The 21,333-nt window shown below is 40.0% G+C and overlaps 2 protein-coding genes across 2 annotated transcripts in view; one reads left to right on the forward strand and one right to left on the reverse strand.

Annotated features, from left to right (window-relative positions):
* The window catches only part of COL9A1 (collagen type IX alpha 1 chain), a gene marked incomplete at both ends in the record, with an annotated part of 75,128 nt that extends 71,863 nt beyond the window's left edge, over positions 1 to 3,265 (forward strand). The window contains 2 exons of the mRNA XM_082480633.1: positions 1,799 to 1,876; positions 3,081 to 3,265. Coding sequence (XP_082336759.1) covers positions 1,799 to 1,876; positions 3,081 to 3,265 — 263 coding nt within the window. The remainder of the gene's footprint in view (positions 1 to 1,798; positions 1,877 to 3,080) is intronic.
* A 9,537-nt stretch (positions 3,266 to 12,802) lies between these two features.
* The window catches only part of COL19A1 (collagen type XIX alpha 1 chain), a gene marked incomplete at its 3' end in the record, with an annotated part of 201,173 nt that continues 192,642 nt past the window's right edge, over positions 12,803 to 21,333 (reverse strand). The window contains exons 48-50 of the mRNA XM_082481418.1: positions 19,618 to 19,773; positions 13,151 to 13,228; positions 12,803 to 12,939 (exon numbers count right to left, since the gene is read on the reverse strand). Of these exons, the coding sequence (XP_082337544.1) occupies positions 12,803 to 12,939; positions 13,151 to 13,228; positions 19,618 to 19,773 (371 nt within the window). The remainder of the gene's footprint in view (positions 12,940 to 13,150; positions 13,229 to 19,617; positions 19,774 to 21,333) is intronic.

Below are 21,333 nucleotides of genomic sequence, written 5' to 3' on the forward strand. Positions count from 1 at the left end.
TAACTGCATTGCTGCTGGACCTCTGTTACTTTTTTCATTTAAGGTAATGATGTCATCTGTATTCGCAGAAACAATAAAAAAAATGGAGATACACAGGTGATCTGATATACTGAATTTGAGTCAGCACACAGCAGGTTGCACTGTGTTAATATTAAAAAAATTAAAAAAAAATAAAATAATTACGGACCATTAAAAAAACCCCAAACAAGCAAAATGCTTTGTTTCCTATCATAACGGTCATCAAATTCCAAACTACCTTACAGTAAATATTGAAATACAATTACAGATACAAGAGAATTGGTGAATGCTGTCATGTGCAAGCACTATCATGATGGTACACGGCAGGCACCCTGAAAAAAATCCCAGTGCTTCGCTCCGAGTTCCTTGTAGTTATCAGAGTTCCACAGAGGTCTTGACTTACCCCATCCATTTGGGGAGTTTTCTGAGATGAGATTGAGAGGAAAAGGGTACCTAGGACATGTGATAAAAGGGAAAAGGAGAAAGATATTGAGAGTGGTTTAGAAGACCATGATAAAGAGGAGAGAGAAGCACAAGAATGTGTAACCATGAGACAGAGAAGATACAAAGGTACAGGGATTTTAGCAGCATTGACAACAGCTGAGTGAAAAAGAGCTGGCTCAAGGAAGGTTATAGTGACTTTAATGAGCAATCTGGGGTAGTGAAGGAGGGTGGAATCAGAAATAAGAAGTTGGAGGTTTGGGGTAACCAGCAGTAAACACAGTGTTCAGTAGCTGGAAACAGCAGAAGTATATGTGAGTAACCTGACATCGGTGCTTCCAGTAGCTGCATTTACAAAGACAGGCTGAATCTCCATGTTGTCTAGGCAGTCTGAAGCATAGAGATAAGATTCCCCCTCTAGCACTCTGTATGCATCTTTTATTGAAACGTGGACTTTTGTACTGACTCCTGTGTTCCTTTACATAGCTTTCTCCTTTTCTACTGTGCCATTTCTAGGCAAGTCCCAAACTTAACAGTCTATTCCAACTCTCCTCACTGCAGTACAAGAAAGTATGGCAATATAAAATAAAGTTCACTCAAACTTTATTAGGCAGACTTTTGACTTGCAGCAAAAAAAAAAAATATCAAGATTTTACATAGGGTATTCGCAAGTGGTAGATATATACAGTGAACAGAATTTGAACTTTACAACTAAAACAACAAAAAAAGCTTCCTCTTGCTAAGTTGCTTCTTGTTTGGACCAACATATGAGTTTGAAGAAAAGCTGAGCACCCACCAATGAAAAGCCTCCATAAGACCAGTACACGAGAACAAAATGTCCTTTGTTTTACTTTTATGAACATCTTATGTGGATGTCGACAGAGTACTGTAATGTATGCAAGCCAGCTTCTCTCTTCTTCTTTGCACTAGCTGTCTCGAGGACCAGCACTTGGGAATTTTTACTTATTAGCAGAGTTCATGTGGTCTTGCAAAAACCATTTGCCAGTACCCTCAGTCTGTATTCCAAAATAGCCTGTGTAGTTTTGTGATTTTGGTTTATTTCTGTTATGTAGGCTATGGCATATTTCATGTGGTACTTACTGTCCAGCCCCAAGTGGGGTTTTTCCCCTCCAACATGCCTACTTTTGAGTATAACTCAAATGGGTGAAAAAAACCCAAACCTCTTACAAGGACATGTGTCAGGACATCATTCAAAGATGCTAAGAATATATCCATCTACTTGAATTCTCTGCTTATTAGCTGTTCACCTCTGAGAGGGAACTTACTAAAAGTAATACTCCAAGCAGGTGGTAACTAATATTTCATGAATTTGCTTTAGGTGAACCAGGAGAAAGAGGAGAAAGAGGATTTCCAGGCAGAGGACTGAAAGGTTACCCTGGACCAAGAGGTCTTCCAGGTAAATATAAAAGGGTGAGGATAAAGACAGGAGTAAAAATTTATTCATAACTTATAGCTCAAGCTGCCTTGAAAAGATAAAAGGTGTCCATTAAGAAGTAAACTTCTAAATAACAGTACTTTATAATTTTTACTTCATAGGTAATGAGACAGTCACAAATCAGAATTAAAAGCTCTTATACTAAAGAGCTACTACCCCATTTAACTCCGTGTAGAAAGATTAAGAAAAATGTATACAAAAAATTTTTAAAAAAGGAAGAGGCAATCTCACATGCAGAGAGATACAAGAAATCCTCTTTTTTACGTTAAAAAAAAAAAGAAAGAAACCATAAAGCAAACAAGAAAGGTCACAAAACCCACTGGCAGCCACAGTGGTCTTCAAAATCTCCATTCATAATTTAGGACATTCAGAGTACAATTCTCCTTTATTTTTTGGTAATTAATTGCAGTGTTAGGAGCACAGGACAGATTCTTGTTGATAAATGCAGCACGCCTGGCCTCTAGTGGCCAGTGAAAGAAAATAAACATGTTCTTTCCATCAGTATATCTCTATAGCACGTTTCTGTGTGTATATGTAGACAGAAACTACCAAAATATGTTCCCTTTTAAAAAGGAGGAAAAAAAAATCAGTTAAGTATATAATGATACCTAGGACTTCTGTGAAGCTCAGACTTGTCTTCTTTAGAAATTTATCATAGGAAGAGGTTTACTAAAATCACTGTAATTCATGCCTACACTGAAGATTTAGCAGTGAAAAGATACTTCAGTGCTCAGCGGTTCCACTCAATGAATCTATTTCCCCAACACATCTGAATGGAGAATAAAAATAAATTCTTGCTACATCTCTTTCTGGAGTATTAACGTAACTCTGAAGTAGTGAGTAGCATCTTCATATACATCACCAACAGGGTTGTCTGCAGTTCTGCAGTCAGTTATACTATGTGGTTTCTTATAGCAACAGTTCTGCTCCAGTATAACTGGAGAGAGTTGGGCCTGAAATTTCATTAGTGTAGATGTGTGAACACGGCCTGGTTGTCTCTTAGAGGAAAACTGTCCTTCTAAGTAGGCACCTCTCTGGGGAATCCACTGAGAACAGTAAAAAGCCATCTTTATACAGCTTTTACAAACAGGATGTTCAGTAAACCTACATGTATACTAAGCAAGTCATATACTGCCGATTTTTAGACCTGCATTCACTTTTCCAGGTGAACCAGGCAAAGCCAGCTATGGCAGGGAAGGCCGTGATGGTGAACGAGGTCTCCCTGGGGTGGCAGGTCAGCCTGGGGTTCCTGGTCCTCCTGGCCCTCCCGGCCCTCCCGGGTACTGTGAGCCATCGTCTTGCAGAATGCAGGCTGGACAGAGAGCTGGTAAGAACATGAAAGGGCCATGAATGGGCCATGAATGGGCAACACAAGTGCCATGAAGTGTCGGCATCAATTTACTTCAAGCACAGACAGCTGAGAAAAAATAAGGAATGAAGGAGAAATACAAACAGGGAGAAACTTTTCAACCAAGGTTTCAGTAAGGCATTTTTACCACAGTGGTTGTACATTCTTTCTAAAGGTGTACTTAGCAACACAAGCTGGAACAATGGTGCTTACAGAAATACACAGGCGATGCCTTGTGTCTCTTTTTCCCTTTGGGGGGAAAAAAAGGCATTTGTCTTTTTTTTTTAATAAAGAGATTTTGTGATTTCTCCTCCTCCCCTACTTAATTCCTATGTATGATGTACAGTGAAATAATGTCTTGAGGCATCAAATAAAAAAGAAATAGTTTATTTACTTCAGTTGTAGCTATTCTTTTATACTTGTAAAATAAATTCCAGAGCACTCCCAAGCAGATTACATCACTTCATGCAGTCATTTCATTGTACGTATGTGCCATACAGAATATGCTAAGCCTCCCTCAGCTCTTCATTTCAATTGTAGAAGCACAGGTGGGAGGCTGTTCTTATGAAAACCTGCTACCCTGACAACTTTTACGCTGTGAGTCTCTGTATAAGTACGATCACTGGGTTCTCATGAATAAGCCATGTGGAATAACCTCTTCTTTTCCCACTCCAATTTGTGTTGCATTTGTAATTTTGTATGAAGCCTATTTCAGCTTGCCTGCTTTTACGGGAAATTAAAATACAAGGCTAGTAGCCACTGTCAAGGGAATATAAAAGTTTTATAGTAGAGATTACAGATTTTGAAGTGACATCTGCGGTTGTACAAAAAACAAATAAATGTTTTAACCCCCTATGTGTTTTTGTATGTATGGTTACATTCAATACCAATAAACAGAACAGCCAGAAGACAGCCATTAGAAATCCCAAGTTGCCTCTTTTAGATAAACTCAATTTTTAGAGGAAAATGTGCAATGTGGATATTTTGGTTCTCTCTGTATAAGCTTTTTGTGGTTTTGACTATAGCTTGTCTGAAGCGTATTCTCTCTCAAAGACAACAATGAAACCATCCTATGATGTTTCCTTTCATCCACATTTTCAACTACAAACTTTGTCACACTTGCTTCAAGCATTGATTTTTTTCCTAGCCCTTAATTGTCTGTTTATGTTCAAAATAGCTGACTTGTATGCCATGTTAGAATATAAAGAAATAACACGATCATTTGAGCTATGCATTTTGCATGTAACGTATAAGACAGCACTAGAGGGAAAGGTACTGGTATAATGTATACTATAAAAGGAATTCTTGAAAAAAAACCAATAGCTATAAGCATCCCCCAAACCAAACCTGACACTCTAGCTGCATCTAAGAGCTGCTTCTCTGGCACTTCATGTGTTGACAGAAAATGCCTAAATAGAGATCACTGGGGAGAAAAATGTCTGATAAAGCTGCCAACTAAACGAAAGTGTATTTGCACATGTAGCAGAGACTTTTGAGAATGAGTTAAATGGGATTAATTTTGGTAATCTCTTTATGTCCCTTGCACTGCCCAGTATTTTAAATGAAAAAATATAAAAGACTTACTCTTTACAAGTAAGTCTTATCTGCAAGTGTCTACTGCTCTCTGTTTAGTTCCACAGAAGCAGCACTGGGTGAGATTTCAGGGAAAAGATGGGAGAAGAAAATAGACATAAAAGAATGTGCCATCCTTCCCAGAGACTCTGAGCAAAGCAGAGTCCTCAAAAATACTCCTTGTATAACGCGACAAATAAAACGTTAGTGGTAATGACAAACTGTAGTTTCACCAGCAAACTTTTATTTTGACTATGAAGTGTGTAAAACTGTTAAAAAGAAAAAAAAAACTGGTAACAGCATGAAAATATTATTTTCCATATGTAATGCATAAACATAATGAATCAAAAGAAGCAAAAAACCCCAACATTTAAATACAAATGTGAAGTGCTTTAAAAAAAATAGTCTGAAAAATGCATAAAATTCCACAATGGAAAGAAACTCATGTAGGAGAGAAAAACATTCATATGAAAAACCAAATAAGAATTGTTACAATCAAACAAATTCAACACTGAGGGTCAATTCAATGCAGAATCTGTATAAGTGGATAGTTTAAGATTGTGACAGATTGTCTGCCTTTGAGCTGACTTGTGAGTTTTAGCTTAAAATACAGAACCGAAGAACAAATCCTCAGGCCCATTATAAGTCGTTATTGGACACGTTGGTTAATCTAAGTATTTACCAATTCCAGATGTTGTGCAAGAATGGAAAAAGAAGAATGGTAGACTGTGTACCAAAAAATACCAGGAATCGAATTTTTTAATAACGGCACATTCAAGTAAATAAAGATTTGGAAAATCCAGCCAGAATTATGAATTTAAAAGAAAGGTGTATGAACTCTGGTGATGCAGAAGAAAATAGTGCTATTTTAAATAAATATATTTAGAAGGCACAAAGCAAAGAGCTTGAGAGGTTTCACAAGCCACTGACAGCGTGCTGCCCATTCTAACCAGATGCTCCTGGAATCTTTGGGAAGTCCCATGTAAATCTTGTTCTCATCTCTTCCTGGTTCAGCACCATAAAGGGCTATGAGATTTTTTTGAACAAGAGACTAGTGAAAATCACTTTTACCCATCAGGATCTCTGTCACCACTCCTAATTCTGGAGGTTTGACTGCACTGTGATACATATTTCAGTGCCTCGGTTACTTAAGCGTGGGCAGGAACCAAGAGAAAGATGTTTAACGACTGTCCTCAAAACAGTACCCAATTCTATACAATCCAATCTGGTATTTTATAATGGTGACGCAATGCTTTCCCTGCTAGGCTACAAACAGGTATTAGTAACAATGCTGCTGAATACTGCACTAAGATATCTATATATGTTATGCATCTATAGTTTATATAGAGAGAGTGTATGTATGTTTTCCATCACAGCCATCACTGGGTTCAAGCAACCTAGTATGAACTGCTACCAAAACCCACTTGTGAGTACTTGACAAAGGCCAAAGTCTCTCTCTCGCCAAAGGAGCTCTAGAGCACAATCTGGAGATCCTAAACGAGGCAAGAGAGCAAGGCTGGGGGAGATTACGCTAGAGTTTGCTTCCCTGAACACCCTGGTTGTGATCTGAGTTTACCCAGAGCCAAACACAGATCTACAATCAAATTTGCTCTTCCTTTAAAAAGGGAAAGTGTCAACAGATGGTACTTTCAAGGTTACTTGAAGGACGGAGGGAATGAACCCGAGTTTCAGAGACAACAGTGTTGCTTCCTCCTAGCAGAGCCCAGCAGTTGTGCTCCATGTACAAACACATGCTGCTTAGATTATTGCTTCAATAATTGGGTGAAATGTGTTTGCTTGACCTGCTCATCACTGTATTATTTGGGCGTGTAGTTCCTGGTTCCTTTACAATTAAAATGCAGTCACTGCATCTCCTCTGCTCACGGATCACAGATAAAAAAGAAATGTCTTTACTTTCTGGGGAACGTTACTCCCATCTGATTTGTTACAGCTTCAGTTTTGTTCCCCTCCCCTCAGTGTTTTGGTTTACTGTTCTGTTTAGCTTGCTGTGTATGCATTCAAAAAGACTAGTAAACTGTGGCAAGCTTGCTGAAGCCACTATTAAATTCGCAGAAAGAAAATCAAGTTAGTGGTCAAATTATTACCTAGCATCCTTTCAAATGCCATTGACCTAACAGTTTTCTTTTTTCTCCTGGGAGAGTTAGGCAACAAGAGAACAATTTAAAAACCCAAGGTTACCTAAAATTAAACGCTTCAGTAAATCAGTTTCTTGAATAAAAGTGATTATCTCATATTCAGGCAGGAAGGTTAGCTGCATCTGATTCAGAGATTAGATTAACACCCATAAATTTTTTATATATATATATATATATATATGTAAGGCCAAGTTTTTTCACTGTTTTTTTACCTCCAGACTGTAGAGCCCCAAGATTCACCAACCCTTGGGAAGCAGGAGCCTGACCTCGGTGCGCTCAAAAGCATCCTCCTCCCTGAATTCAGGCAGCGCAGGCTTGTGGCCCCGGTGCCGAATGCTGCCCAGGGCTCACTGCGGTGGCTTTATGCCTCTCCTTTCTCTTGTTCGCAGTTGCATCCTCCCTCTCGTGATTTGACACAGAAGGAAAGGTGGTCATTTCTGACAGAGCCACAAACAGAAAGTATGTGAAACGTTTCCATTCCCTCCGGAATTCTATTTCAGATGTAAATGGCCACATAATAATGTAAAAAGCGATTTTCTATCCACTTAATACATTTCCATTGAACTGAACCTTAAATGTTGCAAACCAAAAATATAATGAAGAAGCAACCAGTTGGCATGCACCGTGATTCATTCAGTGACAGCCGCATATCATTCAGAAATGAAAGAAAATAATAAAATAAGATATGTCATTGAAAATCCTTCAAATGTATTGACTGGAGACAGAATATATTTACATTGAAACTTCAGTAAATAATCAAATGCATTTGTGTTTGTAGAACAGCAGACTCGGAGATAAAACTGCTAACAGACACGTAGACTACATTCTTTTTAGCTACAAACTTATTTTGGTCTAGAATCTGTAACATTTGTTAGCAATTAATATTTGAAAACTACATTTCCTTAAGGTATGGTGACTTCAGTTTTCCACTTAAACACCAGCCAAGATAAGGTCATGGTTAAAATTGTTCTCCATGGCTTACACCCACCTACATCTATGCAGATGGATTTAGACATCCATCCAGTACAATCTAGTTGTAGTGGACGTAACAGATTTCAAGAAAAATTTATATGACTCAGTACACCCAGAATATAACAAAAAACACAATACCCCCCCCTGCCCCCAACCCAACATTGTTTTGATTCCTGAGATACTTCTCATGTTCCAATGTGTCATGTTAGAGCAGCGGTTCTACTGCATTGGTAAAATGCGAGGTTAGGGGGTGGCTTTACGTAGTATATTTGGAGAAACAAGTTTATAAAATGCAAGTTTAGCCCATGGGGTTTTTACAAGACTTTTATGTAAACATCACAGAAAAAGAAGAAAAAAAATTGAGCATACACTGACATGAAAAATAGTATTTCACCCTTGTGAAAAAGAAGCTCCAAAATAGTTTGTGTGATTATCCATTAATTTAAAAAATAAGCTTATTTAACAAAGCTGTGCATATCAAACATGTCATAATCCACAATCATAAAACATAAAGGGAGGATGGATGATACAATCAATCCTGTTGCCATATCACAGTGCTTTTTCATCATTGAAACCAAATCCAGTTTAAGACAAAAATATTCGTTCTTAAAATGTTACTAAGTAGGCTGCACTGTTACTCGATCGTACAAAGTATGCTGTTGTAAATTTTATTAACTGTAGCGGTCTCTCTGCTCCCCCAGAGAGAAACATCATTACAGTGGACACGATGCTTGAAAGCGGGATGTCCCGCTACTGCCTGTTCTTCTATAAAGTGTATATATACAAAACACAAAATCTAAACAATATTGCCTGAAAATAATTATCCAGGAAAGGCAGTATTTCTGCAAATACTACCATGCAAAACTAAATGGATTTTAGGAAACAAACAAACAAACAAAAAAGTCAGGCTCAAGAACAAAATCAGAAACACTGACTCTTGTCCTGTGAGTCTACGCAGCACTGGGTCATTTCCTGCGCTGCTGAGCGAGTTCAGCCTGGGCTTTATCCTTTGCACTGAAAAGATGTTTTGAACTCCACCGTGTGGACAAAAGGAGGGATGTTGCAGCCTCAGAAAAGTTGCCCTCTTACCAAGGTTATTACTTTCTTTAAGCAAAATGAATGGTCTGTACATAGCCATTTGAAGAAAATCCCAACATGTTCTTAGGAGGTGATAAAGCAATTTGCCATAAAATAGAATAGTCTGACCCTGAACTAAAACAAAGCTTAGAGAGCTTTTAAGAAACGTTTAAAACATTTTGTCAAAGCTATTTCGGTTCAAAGTCCTGTTGTATGTAAACATTCCCAAATCAGAAAAAAACCTTATGCCACTGGAAAAAAAATAATCCTCCATGTTTAGCTCCTCGCAATGCTCACTGCAGCACACACTGCTCAAACCAGATATGAAATTGATAAAGCAAATCGCAAAATAGATTAGCACCCCTCAGCCCTGCCTGGCCCCCCTCCTGAAACCCAAGACAACATCAGTCTGGAACTGCAAAGAAATTTCAGGGGCCAAACCAGAAAACCACGTGGAAGCACTTTTCCAGCTACGTTCTGCTTTCAATTCTAAAAACGTAGAGCAGGAGCAACACAGTGTGAAGTAAAGTTAAGCTGGAATTAACTCTGTTCTATCCCAGTGAAGAACACGGCATCTTTAAAAAGGTATCGCGATAGCCCATATAACAAAATACCCGTTTTCTCACGAGAAAATTAAAGTGGGCTTTTAGCAAAATATAAAAAACCGCAACCAGATAATTACCAAAGTTAGCTGCAAATAAATTCAAAGTGTTGAAATACATTTTAAAAGACCTTTAGATTTGAGCCTATAAAAAGAAAAAGGCATCTGTAGGAAACATAGATGAAAAAATAAACTTCTTCAAATATAAAAAGTGTTCTGCCTTCCGATAAGTTCAAGTAAATTAACATACAGCAATTTCACCCGGCAAATAACAGCTGCTCGGTTTCAGCTAGCTAAAAGCCCCAAAATATACACATACCACTAACGCGGCGCAATAGTCTATGTACAGCCTTCCAGGAAGGGGACTGCTTGGAAACCTCTTGTTCGCGCAGATATCCTTTACAAGACAGCGCCCTTTTCCATATTATCACAGAAAATGAAGTTTAAAATTAACTTAGGAAGTAAAAAAATATTTAGATTTTTACATACATTGGAATTACTAAAGAAGTAAAAAGAAATCAATGAAAAAAAAAAAAATGTTCATGCAAGACACCTGACCAGCAGTTCATTTGACTGAGTGGAAAACAGTATGTGAGGCCTGTTCCCCTCTGGTGTATATACACTGATATATACATTGGTGGAAGGCCCCTGGCTTTACCCGCTGGGCTGGCAGACCTGTAGCCTGGAGAGCAGCACAAAGTGCCTCGGGACAGCCAAGCGCTCGGTTTTAAGCCTCCTCACCAGTTCCCGGCGCTCCCACAGCTATGGTGTTCTAAGGACCAGATCTGGAAAGGCGGCCAACGCCACAGAGCAAACCCAGCGCTCCACGGGCACAGGAGGTCTGGAACGGGAGCGGTGCGGTTTGAGCTAAGCACAGGCAGGACAATGTCTTCCAAATGCACCTTCACCCCCGTGGGATGGGGGCCCACAGCCCCCAGAACGGAGGACACGCTGGCCTAGAGAAGGGGCAGTCACAGCCTCCGAGGGACAGTGAGGGATGAGCAGCAAAGGAGGCATGAGGACTGTGGTTCGCCTGCAGGCTTTGACCTGTCCGTCCTCATCCTCACGAGGGACAGGTGAAGCACCCTGACTCCCCCAGAGGGTCCCCAGCTGCAAGGGTGTATTACAGCTCACAGATTCCCCTCAGGGGATGGTTTCATGGTACACCACAGGTTTCTGCCACCCTCCTTCCTGCTGCCTTCTCCTGTCCTACATATTACTCTCAGCCTTTGATCTCTGTGGTTACTTAATCACCGCTCTTGTGCCAAGCGCCTTCTTCCCTCACAATGTCTAACTGATTACCACATTAAGCGGCACTCTGAGGTTGCTCTTAGGGTATGCTTTCTCGCTCAGAAAGCATGACTAAGGCTTGCCTGTGCTCCCCAGCTCCCCTGGTTAACTCTATTACCTCTTGCTCCAGTCTGGGTACAAGCGCTAGGAACCCCATTCAGAACAAATGCCAATGTATTTTGTTATTTTAAAAGACTCCCACCATTCCTTCCTTAACATTTTTAAGTAAAACCCAGCAGTCAGCCAGATTGATGTTTTACAACAGCTTCTCTGGAACCCAGCACTTCCATTTTGGGAACACTTCCCTGGCGGCTCAGTACCACCCAAGCACGGAGATCACCAAAACCACTTACCAGCCTGAAGTGGGAGAGAACGACTGGCTTCCTAACGGTGTGGCAAGAGCCGTCACTGCTGCTTTCGTACTATGGGTTTATCTTGAGGTTGTGGGATATTATAGCTGTCCATGTTCTCTCAATAGCACCTTCACTTTCTATTGCACTGTACCAAATTGCTTAGGACTAATCTTGGATCATCTGTTTCCTAATAATCAGGAGTGAAACTTCTGCCAACCCTCCTCCCTCTTTTTCAGAATCAACCTCTGCATGATTGATTTTCTGACTTTTCTTTTCCTCAACCCTTTGAGCTCTATAGAATTTACACTTTGTTCTGTTTTGTTCTTTATTGACAACATCTGGTGCTGTAGGATTTACTCAATGCCTGCAAACTGCACGCAGTCCTGTTCTCTGTAGTACACTTTTCCAAGGAGGGTTTCATAATTTTTCTGAATTTCTCTTGAGCTCTATTTTTTGCAACCAGTTATTAGGACCTGTGAGTTTTGCGTTCTACTGTTTCCATGTTCTTGTCAAGTCTATTTTGGCACACAATTATTGCAGGAGGAAGAGGAAAACTGTGCCATCCGTATGATTAGAGGTTTGCGAAGTTTCTTCTTTGACTGTCTCACAGTGTACCCACCGCTTCTGCTCTAAAGCAAGAGGTCATCTTTGCCGCAGGCAGACACAATGGCAGAGCAGCTTGGTTACAGGCAGTGATACCACACTTACTAAGTCCACATAACGGTTAGATGTGCCATTTCTCAGCTAGGAACACCACTGCCAGCCCCTAAAAATTTAATATCTAGAGTACATGTAACCATGACTAAATGAATGTACAAGCCCCCCGTTGGGACAACATCCAGTCAGAAGAGACGCTTCTTGGGGCTCCACCTGGCGAATTTCAGGCAGCCTGAAGCTAAACGTTGGATGGGGTTAGAGAGATCATAAACACATCTTCGTTTCCTTCTTTGACATCTAGGAAGTGACTGAAACGGTCGGTAGTGTTCATGGTGCACGATACAGACCCAGTTCCGAAGGTGTGCTGGAGCCTCCTTGAGGGACATGAACGTTTAGTCTAAACAGAATTCCCAGCGCTCCAGCTCAGGTCCTGCATTCGCCATGAACGGGTATGCTTTAAAACTTCAGAAATGCATTTTCTCCACTTAAACTTCACCACCAGCAAGAAAAATAAAGCCATCTTATATACCGAGGCATACATACGGTCTCAAGTTATAATAAAATATTTTTTGTTTGAAGGAAGAAGCTTATGAAAATTATTTGGGCCTATTTTCTCCTCTAAGCAAAATAAATACAAGAAACCTAACACATGGAATGCACTCTGGAAAATATATGTCATTTCATAATTATGACACTGCAAATAACATAGGAAAAGGCTCAGTTCTGTGCCTTATAAATTATCTATATACCATGCAGTGTCGAGGGGAAAAAAAAAATGCACCAAGTATTTCAAAGATTAAATTAACTTATTGAGAGGAGTGAAAAGTGACTGTGAACCCAAGCGTCTACAGGAGAGGGTTTTTATTTCCCGCTGGTGCGTGACCGAGTCTGTGATATATGGTAATAGCAATCTGCCGGATTGCATCTTCCGTCGGGTCCGGGTGGCCCCTGCGGTCCGGGTGAGCCTGGCGTCCCCGGTGGGCCCGGCAGGCCAGTAGCTGGTAAAACAAAGCTAGAATTAACAGAGTCCTCGCCAGAGTGCCTGCAGTGCCCCGCGTTTTCATCGCTGACAGTCAGCTGCGCGCCAGCTCCTCCGCGAGAAGGCAGGTGGGGGTCGGACCTCACGCTACGACCACGCTCGTGAGAACGGGGAGAAAGGCCTGTTAGTTCATAAATAACAATAGCAGAAATAAATCTGGAGACTTGTACCTGCAGGGCCGGGTGGTCCAGGGTTACCGGGCAGTCCAATTCCAGGCTCGCCTCTTTCCCCTTTCTGTCCTCTATAACCTACACAGAATAAAGAGATGAAAATAAGAGCGTCCTCTTATTATGAACAGCGATCTTCCGTATAGCTTGTTGACATGAAATTATCAAGACAAACGTAACTGGGAAAACACATGCTCACTTCTTTTGCTGAGACAGTTCTTATATTTGTAAGTTCCTTCTGGAAAATATGAGGATTTCTAGCAGTAACCATTGCATCCTCTCCCAGAGGACTCTCGCTCTGTTTGCTAACTGGACCTTTCCCTGAGATTTTAAGTTACCTTCCTGGAGTTCCTCTGACAAAGAGCCAAATGCGTATTCTGCTCCAGTGTTACCTGTTTGATGAAGTGATGTAAAGCAACAACCCAAAGGCCATCTGGAGTCTGACCAGCCCTTCTCTGATAGCCCACAAACTGAGCGAGACTTCACCCTCTCCGCTCTACATAAATCTTTATGTCTGCATTTTTTTTTAGACTGTAAACTGGAGGTTGTATGCTCAGGTACTCCCCTACATGTGAGAGAAGACCCACTCCCACTCCAGCATTACAAAGCTGCCCTCACGTGGAATGAGGTGTCTTTAGAGCCTGTGCAGATGACGGCTTCTAGCATGCAAAGCTTACTTTGACCCAAGTGCCTGCATATTGTTAACAAGGTGTGTGATTACTAATGATACTTTGAGTATTTCCATCAGTTTTCTTCACAGGCCATAGTTTTGTATTTATCCAAGTAGCTTCCATCTTTTCAAGTGCAGCAACTCATGCCCAACCTGTTTCTCTTTCCTTAAACTCTTTGTAGAAAAAAATTGTTAGTTGGAATCACTCTGGCTGCTTTAGAGCAGAGGACTCGTGGGTATCAGTATAACATTTTGTTTAATATTTCAAGTTAAAAATCCATCTAAAAATGTAGCTTTTCTGTTTAGACTATGTAATGGATGTAGGACAGGGGATGAAGGCATCTTTAAAGGAACAAGCATGACACCTGCCACAGCCCCTTTAAAAACCCCTTATAATCCCCTTTGAAAGGGATTATAAGGAAACCCTTTTCCCTCCCCAAACCTCAGATGTTGGCATGTAAGGTGACATATGCTGACGATTAATTTGCCAACTTCTGATCACGTTTGAAATGAAATTTGTTGCGCTGCAGGGACCAGTATATTTCCAGTGTCATGTATGCCATACAATAAACTTCCTCTTGTGAAGAGCTGTAACTTAGTCTGAATTAAAAGAGAAGAGTCACGGTTGAGCCGTCAGCATAGTAGTATCAATCCACCTGATGTCTCATGAAGATTAATGGGCACTGGCAGATGGATGGCAAAAGTTGTCTTGTCAGTGTACGTGGTCTGTGGCAACACTGGTACTTTAGAGGACAACTCTAAGTGCTGTGGGTACCAATTCAGGGTTGTAACAACAGACACAATGCAGTAGGAATGGTACGCAGAGTATTCAAGCTTTCCATTAAATACAAGCTCATTATACACTTCAGTAGAAAGTCTGTTGCAATCGTTCTAAGTTTCAAAACACAGCATCTATTACCTTACTCTTGTCTCAGCACCCCAACAAGGAGATTACAATGAAGCAAAAAACATGAGAAAATGCATGCAGAGTGACATGCATAACATGACAAAGGGAAATCAACTGTTTAAAAGCTCACAGAGAAACAAACTTAGTATTAATCATGCATTCTGGCCACTGAGTTGTGTTATGCAGAATTGTACAAGACATACACACACACAAGCTGTAAAGACTCAGAAAAGGGAATATGCAGGTGTTCGTATTCAATTATGAATCTTGATTTTGCTCATTAATGGCCGTGGTAGTATTTATAACTACATCAGTTTGGCTGGCTCTGAAAATCTTGTGTAATGCATAGCAGTTGCTACTGTTTGAGAAGCTCAATCACACAACCACAGAATCTATTACATTTCCTATTTATTATATATATCTCTATGTTTCTTAATTTACAATAGATAGTTACAGTACATTTCTCACTACAAACTCAGTTAATTGTAATTTTACAAAGTAGCGCTGCCACTAATCATTTGTTTTGCATTTCTTTAGTTATGGGGAAAAGAGAGAAATCACATTTACGACATATCACATTTAGAAGCTCCGTGATAACCATCACTGTAGGTATCCAAGACATTATACTTGAAAAGGGACCAAGATTGACTGAAAGATTCTGTAAATGTCACTGGAATCCAAGACAGTAAGGAAAAAAACCCGACAATAGCACAAAGAGCAGCCTGCCAGTGCGAATGTATGATCCAGGGTAAACCATTAGTGGCTGTATCTGAATACACATGCAAAGGCGTAATTTGTACACAGTGGCAGGTATGTATTGTTGACACTGAAGTTTAATCCAAAAATTTCCCAGGTATCTTTCCTAAAAATAAGGCTTTATTTCACAGGGTGTAAGCATATTAGTAAACAGGCCTATATGTAAACAATTGGAAGAATGTAATGTGTAATTCTAGCAGGAAAATACTTGATTTTTAATGAGGTATATTTTGCTCAGAAGTAGGAGCATGATTACACTTCTGGAGGATAATACTACCTTTTCTCTGAGCTTACAGTGACAAACTCATACACAGTCAAAGGAAAATATTACCATATGCTTAAATCAGATTTTGATTTATTGTTTTTAACATAAGGCACATATAAGATGCTATTTTTACTGGTAGAATTACAATTCCAGTAAGAGGTACCTGCTTAACTCAAAAGGCGACTGCTTTAGCAAAGCCTTTTACTCGGGTTCCAGAAGTTTTGTTGTAATTCCTGCAACCCAAAAGTTGTAGTATGTAAACTCGTGCCCAACATGGGTAGTACGGTAAACACTTGGCAGCAGTATGTAGCGAGTATGGTTCGAAGGGATAAGCTGTCTTCTGCTCACAGATGAGTGACGACAGCTAAAATACGCCTCTCTGATGTTCTCCACAAACATCACGGTCAGAAGCATTGCTACCGCAACACCCTCAGCTCTACTTGGAAATGACACAAGTTCATGTCTATGAACTTGGAGGTAAAAAGTTCTCTCATTTAAACAGCTCCAAAAGATATTCCAGCTATATCATGGTGACCCTCATCCATCCGCATGGATAACGCAGCACCTGAAACTACCATGTCAAGTATCTTAGAGAAATCTGAGGTTCTTTAACACAAATATGAGGCAAACACATTACCACGGCAAGGAACAATGAGAACAAAGTATACATTGTGTTTTACTGTGCAAATACTCTGTGTTCTTAAGAACAAACGGCAAAGCAATAGGAAAGGTGCTAAGAGCAAGGGACAGTTTACAGGAGGTAACGCTCGAAACCAGTGCAGCTATTTCAATGGGTTCCTGATGGCAGCCAAGGTTTCTAGATGCTCCCACCATGCAAAGTAATAATTATGGTAAGAGATATACATTTTACAACAGAGATCAGCAATAAAGATAAGGAATTTCGACTATTCATCACGTTATTTTTTTTCCCCTGAGCTGTGATGTTTGATTCCTCCAGGCTACCATGAGTTATGAGGACCTATAAAAAACTCTTATGTTTCCTTAATTTGATAGAAACAGAGAAGTTTAACTAAGATGAAACCTTATTTTGTCTATGGAGAAAAAAATCAATAGTCATATTAACATAAAGGATAATATCCCAAGGTTAATTTGTTCTAAAGGCCAAAGTTTACTTTCTATTATATTTTTAAAAATCCATTTAAGTCAGTGGAGTTAATTGAGCTAGATCCTCTAACATATGACAAGCTGGCTGATTGTTTGCAAATGGATGACATTGCTATAGCTTGTCTATTAAATCTTGAAATGATCTTCCTGTTTCTCTACAAGATATTAGTGTCCTTTAAAACACATACAGAGTAAACAAGTTCCTCTGCTCCCCATTAAGCAGATGCTGTACACCTCACTGGTAACACTGTCTCACAGTATCAGATTGCTGATGCATATGCCATAAGTTATTTTTTAAATGAAGAAAAATATATATATAAGAATCTTCCAGTCACTATTATATGAAGTCTATTGAAATGGCAATTGCATATTTCATAATTTACGTTGCAACTCTGTTGTTTTTTGTTTGCGTGTTATATTTTTACTAAGACTACCACATAAAATCGAAATTATTTGTATCTGGGAAGTACCTGAGTATGAACAACCTTGCCGAAGGCCAGCAGGCGACGTTCTGGACTTCATTAGAAATGATTGACTCTGTTCCCTAGAGCCTAGCAGTTCCTTAAACACACTTTTTAAAGGCCACGCCTACACTTCCAAGACTTAGTATCTACGTTTTCTTCTTCTGGGATGAACCCCTACCTATCGGTTTGCTTTGCAGAAGGATGCTCTGGTGGAATCCAGCCAGGCCAGGCCAGTTCCCGGGGGAACTGGCACCACATTTGAGGTGTACGGAGGGATCCCAGCAAAGCCGCAAGTTAAGTACCTCCTTGGACACACGGTGACACCTGCCCTTCCTGCTGGCTGGCTCTAGCAGGCTCTCTGCTCAGCGTGCAGCATCGCAAACTGCTCTGCGGCTGCTGTTAGAAGTCCTGTTAATTGCTCTCCAGAAGTATCTGCTTTTTTTCCATCGGCTGTATGGGACAAGCGACGAACTTCCTCTGCCAGCCCAGATGCGTATTACCGCACACAGCAAAACCTGATCAAAGCCCCGGAGCTGGCAATCTGGGCTACAACCAAGTGAGAAATATAATAAGGAATATCTGGCAGTCAATACCAAATGCGTATTACGACTTGGGCAGACGTGCACACAGCATGCTACCTTGATGGTCTCAGCGACACATGCACGTAACATGCTTCTCCAAGAGGTCTTGTCCGCTATGTCTTTTACGGCTGAAAATAAGCTGGAATATGTAAGGATACTTTTCGGTCTGCTCAGAGATTTGTACTTCTTTTTACTGTTGGCACAAAACAATAACACGCACAGGCACAACTGGGAAAGGCATGAATGGTATTTGTCAGTGTGCTTCTCTCACGGTACTCTCTCTTACTTGGAGTGTAAGAAGGAGGCAAGACAAAGTTTTGGTTTTCTTTCCTTGGAAGTAAAATTTTATATATGTTTTGATGTTATCAGAGAAGTAAATGCTTCTCACTTAGCTTAACTTTTACTAATCAAAAAAGAGCATTGAGCATATCGGTAAAATAAATGGAAATCCTGCGTACATGGGGCACTACTTTTACTTAAGCATAAGGCATGAAAAAGCAGCTTTATTTTTTTTTTTTTTAAGCATATCTATCGTCTTTACTCTTGACGCTCACTAGCTGGAAATGAAGCCTAGTACGATGTTCCGCATCCCAGAAGCATCTGAGGCTAACCACCACATACATCATCATTGAAGTTGACTGTTTACAGTGATCGGAATATTTAGGTAATGATGAAGTCAGTGCTGTAAGTTTCTAAGCCTTTTATTGTTTTCCTTGATCCTTTATTCTTGTTCTTCTCATTCTGAGCTCATCACATTTTTCAAGCTTCTGTCAGGGGTTTGCGCTTATCAGTGTTAGTAAGTCTTTATTCTTCTGATAGCTTTAGGATCCACACATCTTCAGCTTTGCTCTCATGTTCTTCATTCCAGTCTGACTTGCTCTGACTTCAGAGCAGACCAAACTAACAAAAGATAATAAAGAACTACCTACAGATAAGCTGCAAATTACATATTACTCACAAAATATTATTCATTGATAAATTCTTTTTTCCTTTTATTCTGTTCTCCTCTTCCTTTCAATCTCTGACAGGCTGACTCTACAGTAGAGCCCAGCCACAGTGGTTTTGTGGTAAAAGACAGTTCAGTGGAAAGAGAGTCCTACACTGTCCGAATGCAGTGTAATGTACACGTTACTGTGTGGGTTATAGTGAAAAGCAGAATACTCTGAAACTGAGTTGTGAAAATAGATTACTTCACTGTAAGAAGGATTCATACAGTAACATTTCAGTTTTTACTGCTTCTTAAAAAACAATATTTGCCTTCAGGTTTTCCTCCCCTGTGTTGTCTCAGGATCGGAGCTGAGAGCATTCAGACTTGGAGATCAAATTTTGTTACATAAATAAAATGGTCTCTCAATATGGAACAGTTATACAGAGTGCTGGCATTGGTTTTCTATCTTGTTAAATTATTTGGAGAAAAAATAAGAGGTACAGTAGCCTAGATATCTGTCAGCTTTAGATATCCGTCAGTAATTAACTTTATCATTTATTAGAATAAAATGCACTGATTAGGAGTTTTTAATCAGTAAAATCCACACATTTACTATGGGTTAATACTTAGATCTAGTCTGGAAAATCATAAGTTCAGTTTTAAAAGTTAATCATTAGGAAGCTAGGCAGGTAATACCGGCTTATTTAATAATCATTAGCAAGTGTATAAATGTTTTAAGATACAATTCATGGGAACAATTTTTGGAATTCCTACCTTGAATTCCACGTTCTCCTGGTGGCCCTGGCAAACCATCCTTTCCTGGTGGCCCTGGTAACCCATCTTTTCCTGGGGGCCCTGGTTTTCCATGAGCTTGGGAGGCAAGCATCGCAGCAGGCAGCTTCAGCTGGGATACAAACTGAGCCATCCTTTCTTCATTAACAAAGGGCACAAGAAAAAGTGGGTAAGAAATCTGCTAGCAAAATACAGGAAAATATATAAATCCCAAAGGCCCAGCTAAAGTAAGTTTCTGGAAGTAAGGAGTTTAATCCTTTTAAATGTCAAGGTATTAAATGCTCCCATAAGTACTGAGGTCTTCAGTTCCAACTCAGACTCATGTCTAAGTCTTTACGCTTTGAAATAATCGGGATGAATTTGTACTAAAGTTTCTATTACTACTCTCTTTTACTAATGTATTTCAATATTTCAAATGACTTCTGACTCCTGCTCATGGAAATACTTAAAATATATGAACATGGAATAATTAGTACTTAACACCCCTGGGAAGGGCTACCTTATGTGTTTGCAACTCAGATTAAGCTGCAAAGTAGAGCTTAAATACTGCAAACAGCTCTTGGAATGTGCTGGAACCCTGAAAACAGTCGTGAAAAAACCTATACGTGCTCAGCAAACATTATTAATTGCAGAGATTTCAGCCTGAACTGTTCATGCTGGTGGAATTAAGGGCACTCGGTAACATTTCAGTGTTCCTCAGAGGTAGACAGAATAGGTACTAACCTTGAATCTGTCTCATTTATACCGGATTAGAAAACTTAACTAAGCATTCCACAATTTAGCTGGTATTTACTGTGGTGGAGTTTTAAGGTTTGAGAAAAAAATCAGAGAGAAGAGCGTGCATCAAACCAAAAACAAGCTAGGTGATAGAAAATAGGCAAAGTGAAACAAAGCCAAAAATCGAAGACCCGTTGGGAACGCTAGTGAGGTGTAGAAAATGGAAGAGCTATGAAGACAAAACCTAACATTCCCTGTAAGCAGGACACCTTTCAATGCTTTCTTTTTATGAACGGACTAAACACTTGTCACCATTCCATCTGAATGGAAAAAGGAGGTGACTTCAGCCAACAAACTGCTCCTGAAATACATAGCAGGTTGGAGTCCTATGGGGCAGCAGTCTGGGGAAGGGTGGAAATGCACAAAATGATAGCATCGTTATCAAGTGAAAAAAAAAGCCTGAATAGTTTAAAGTCTCAAACTTTACATGTTTTCTTCTATCCCTAAAAGTTAAAAGGTTTTTGTATCCACAAATATTAATGACAAAATAGCTAAGCACATTGCAGACATAAAAGAAGCTACCGGTAAGAGGCAGAAGCTCGTTTCAGACACCTGCCTGAGTCACAGCTTTTCAACCCTGACTAAGAAAACGCTGGGGCAGAAAAATATTGCCTTTTCAGAGTAAGGTCATGGCTCAGAAAGCTTACATAGCACGAAGGCCTTGGCTGAACCTTGTACTTGCCTAAAACTGTGCCAGGAGTTGGTGGTTGGCCAGGGAGCTTTGGACCTCAGGGGGGACGTTCGCTGAAAGCGCACAGCAGCTCAGACCTGCACGACTGAAAGCTGCCAAGCCTGCCTCTCATTTAGATAGTCATCCACTAAGCGGCCAAAGTAATTAGATATTTCTATTGTCTCTGCTGAAAAAAAAAATCTTCAATGCCTTGCCCTGCATTGTAGATGCATATATGTATCATATATTAT

The sequence above is a fragment of the Vanellus vanellus genome, assembly GCF_965231255.1.
Source record: "Vanellus vanellus genome assembly, chromosome: 3".
NCBI lineage: Eukaryota > Metazoa > Chordata > Aves > Charadriiformes > Charadriidae > Vanellus > Vanellus vanellus.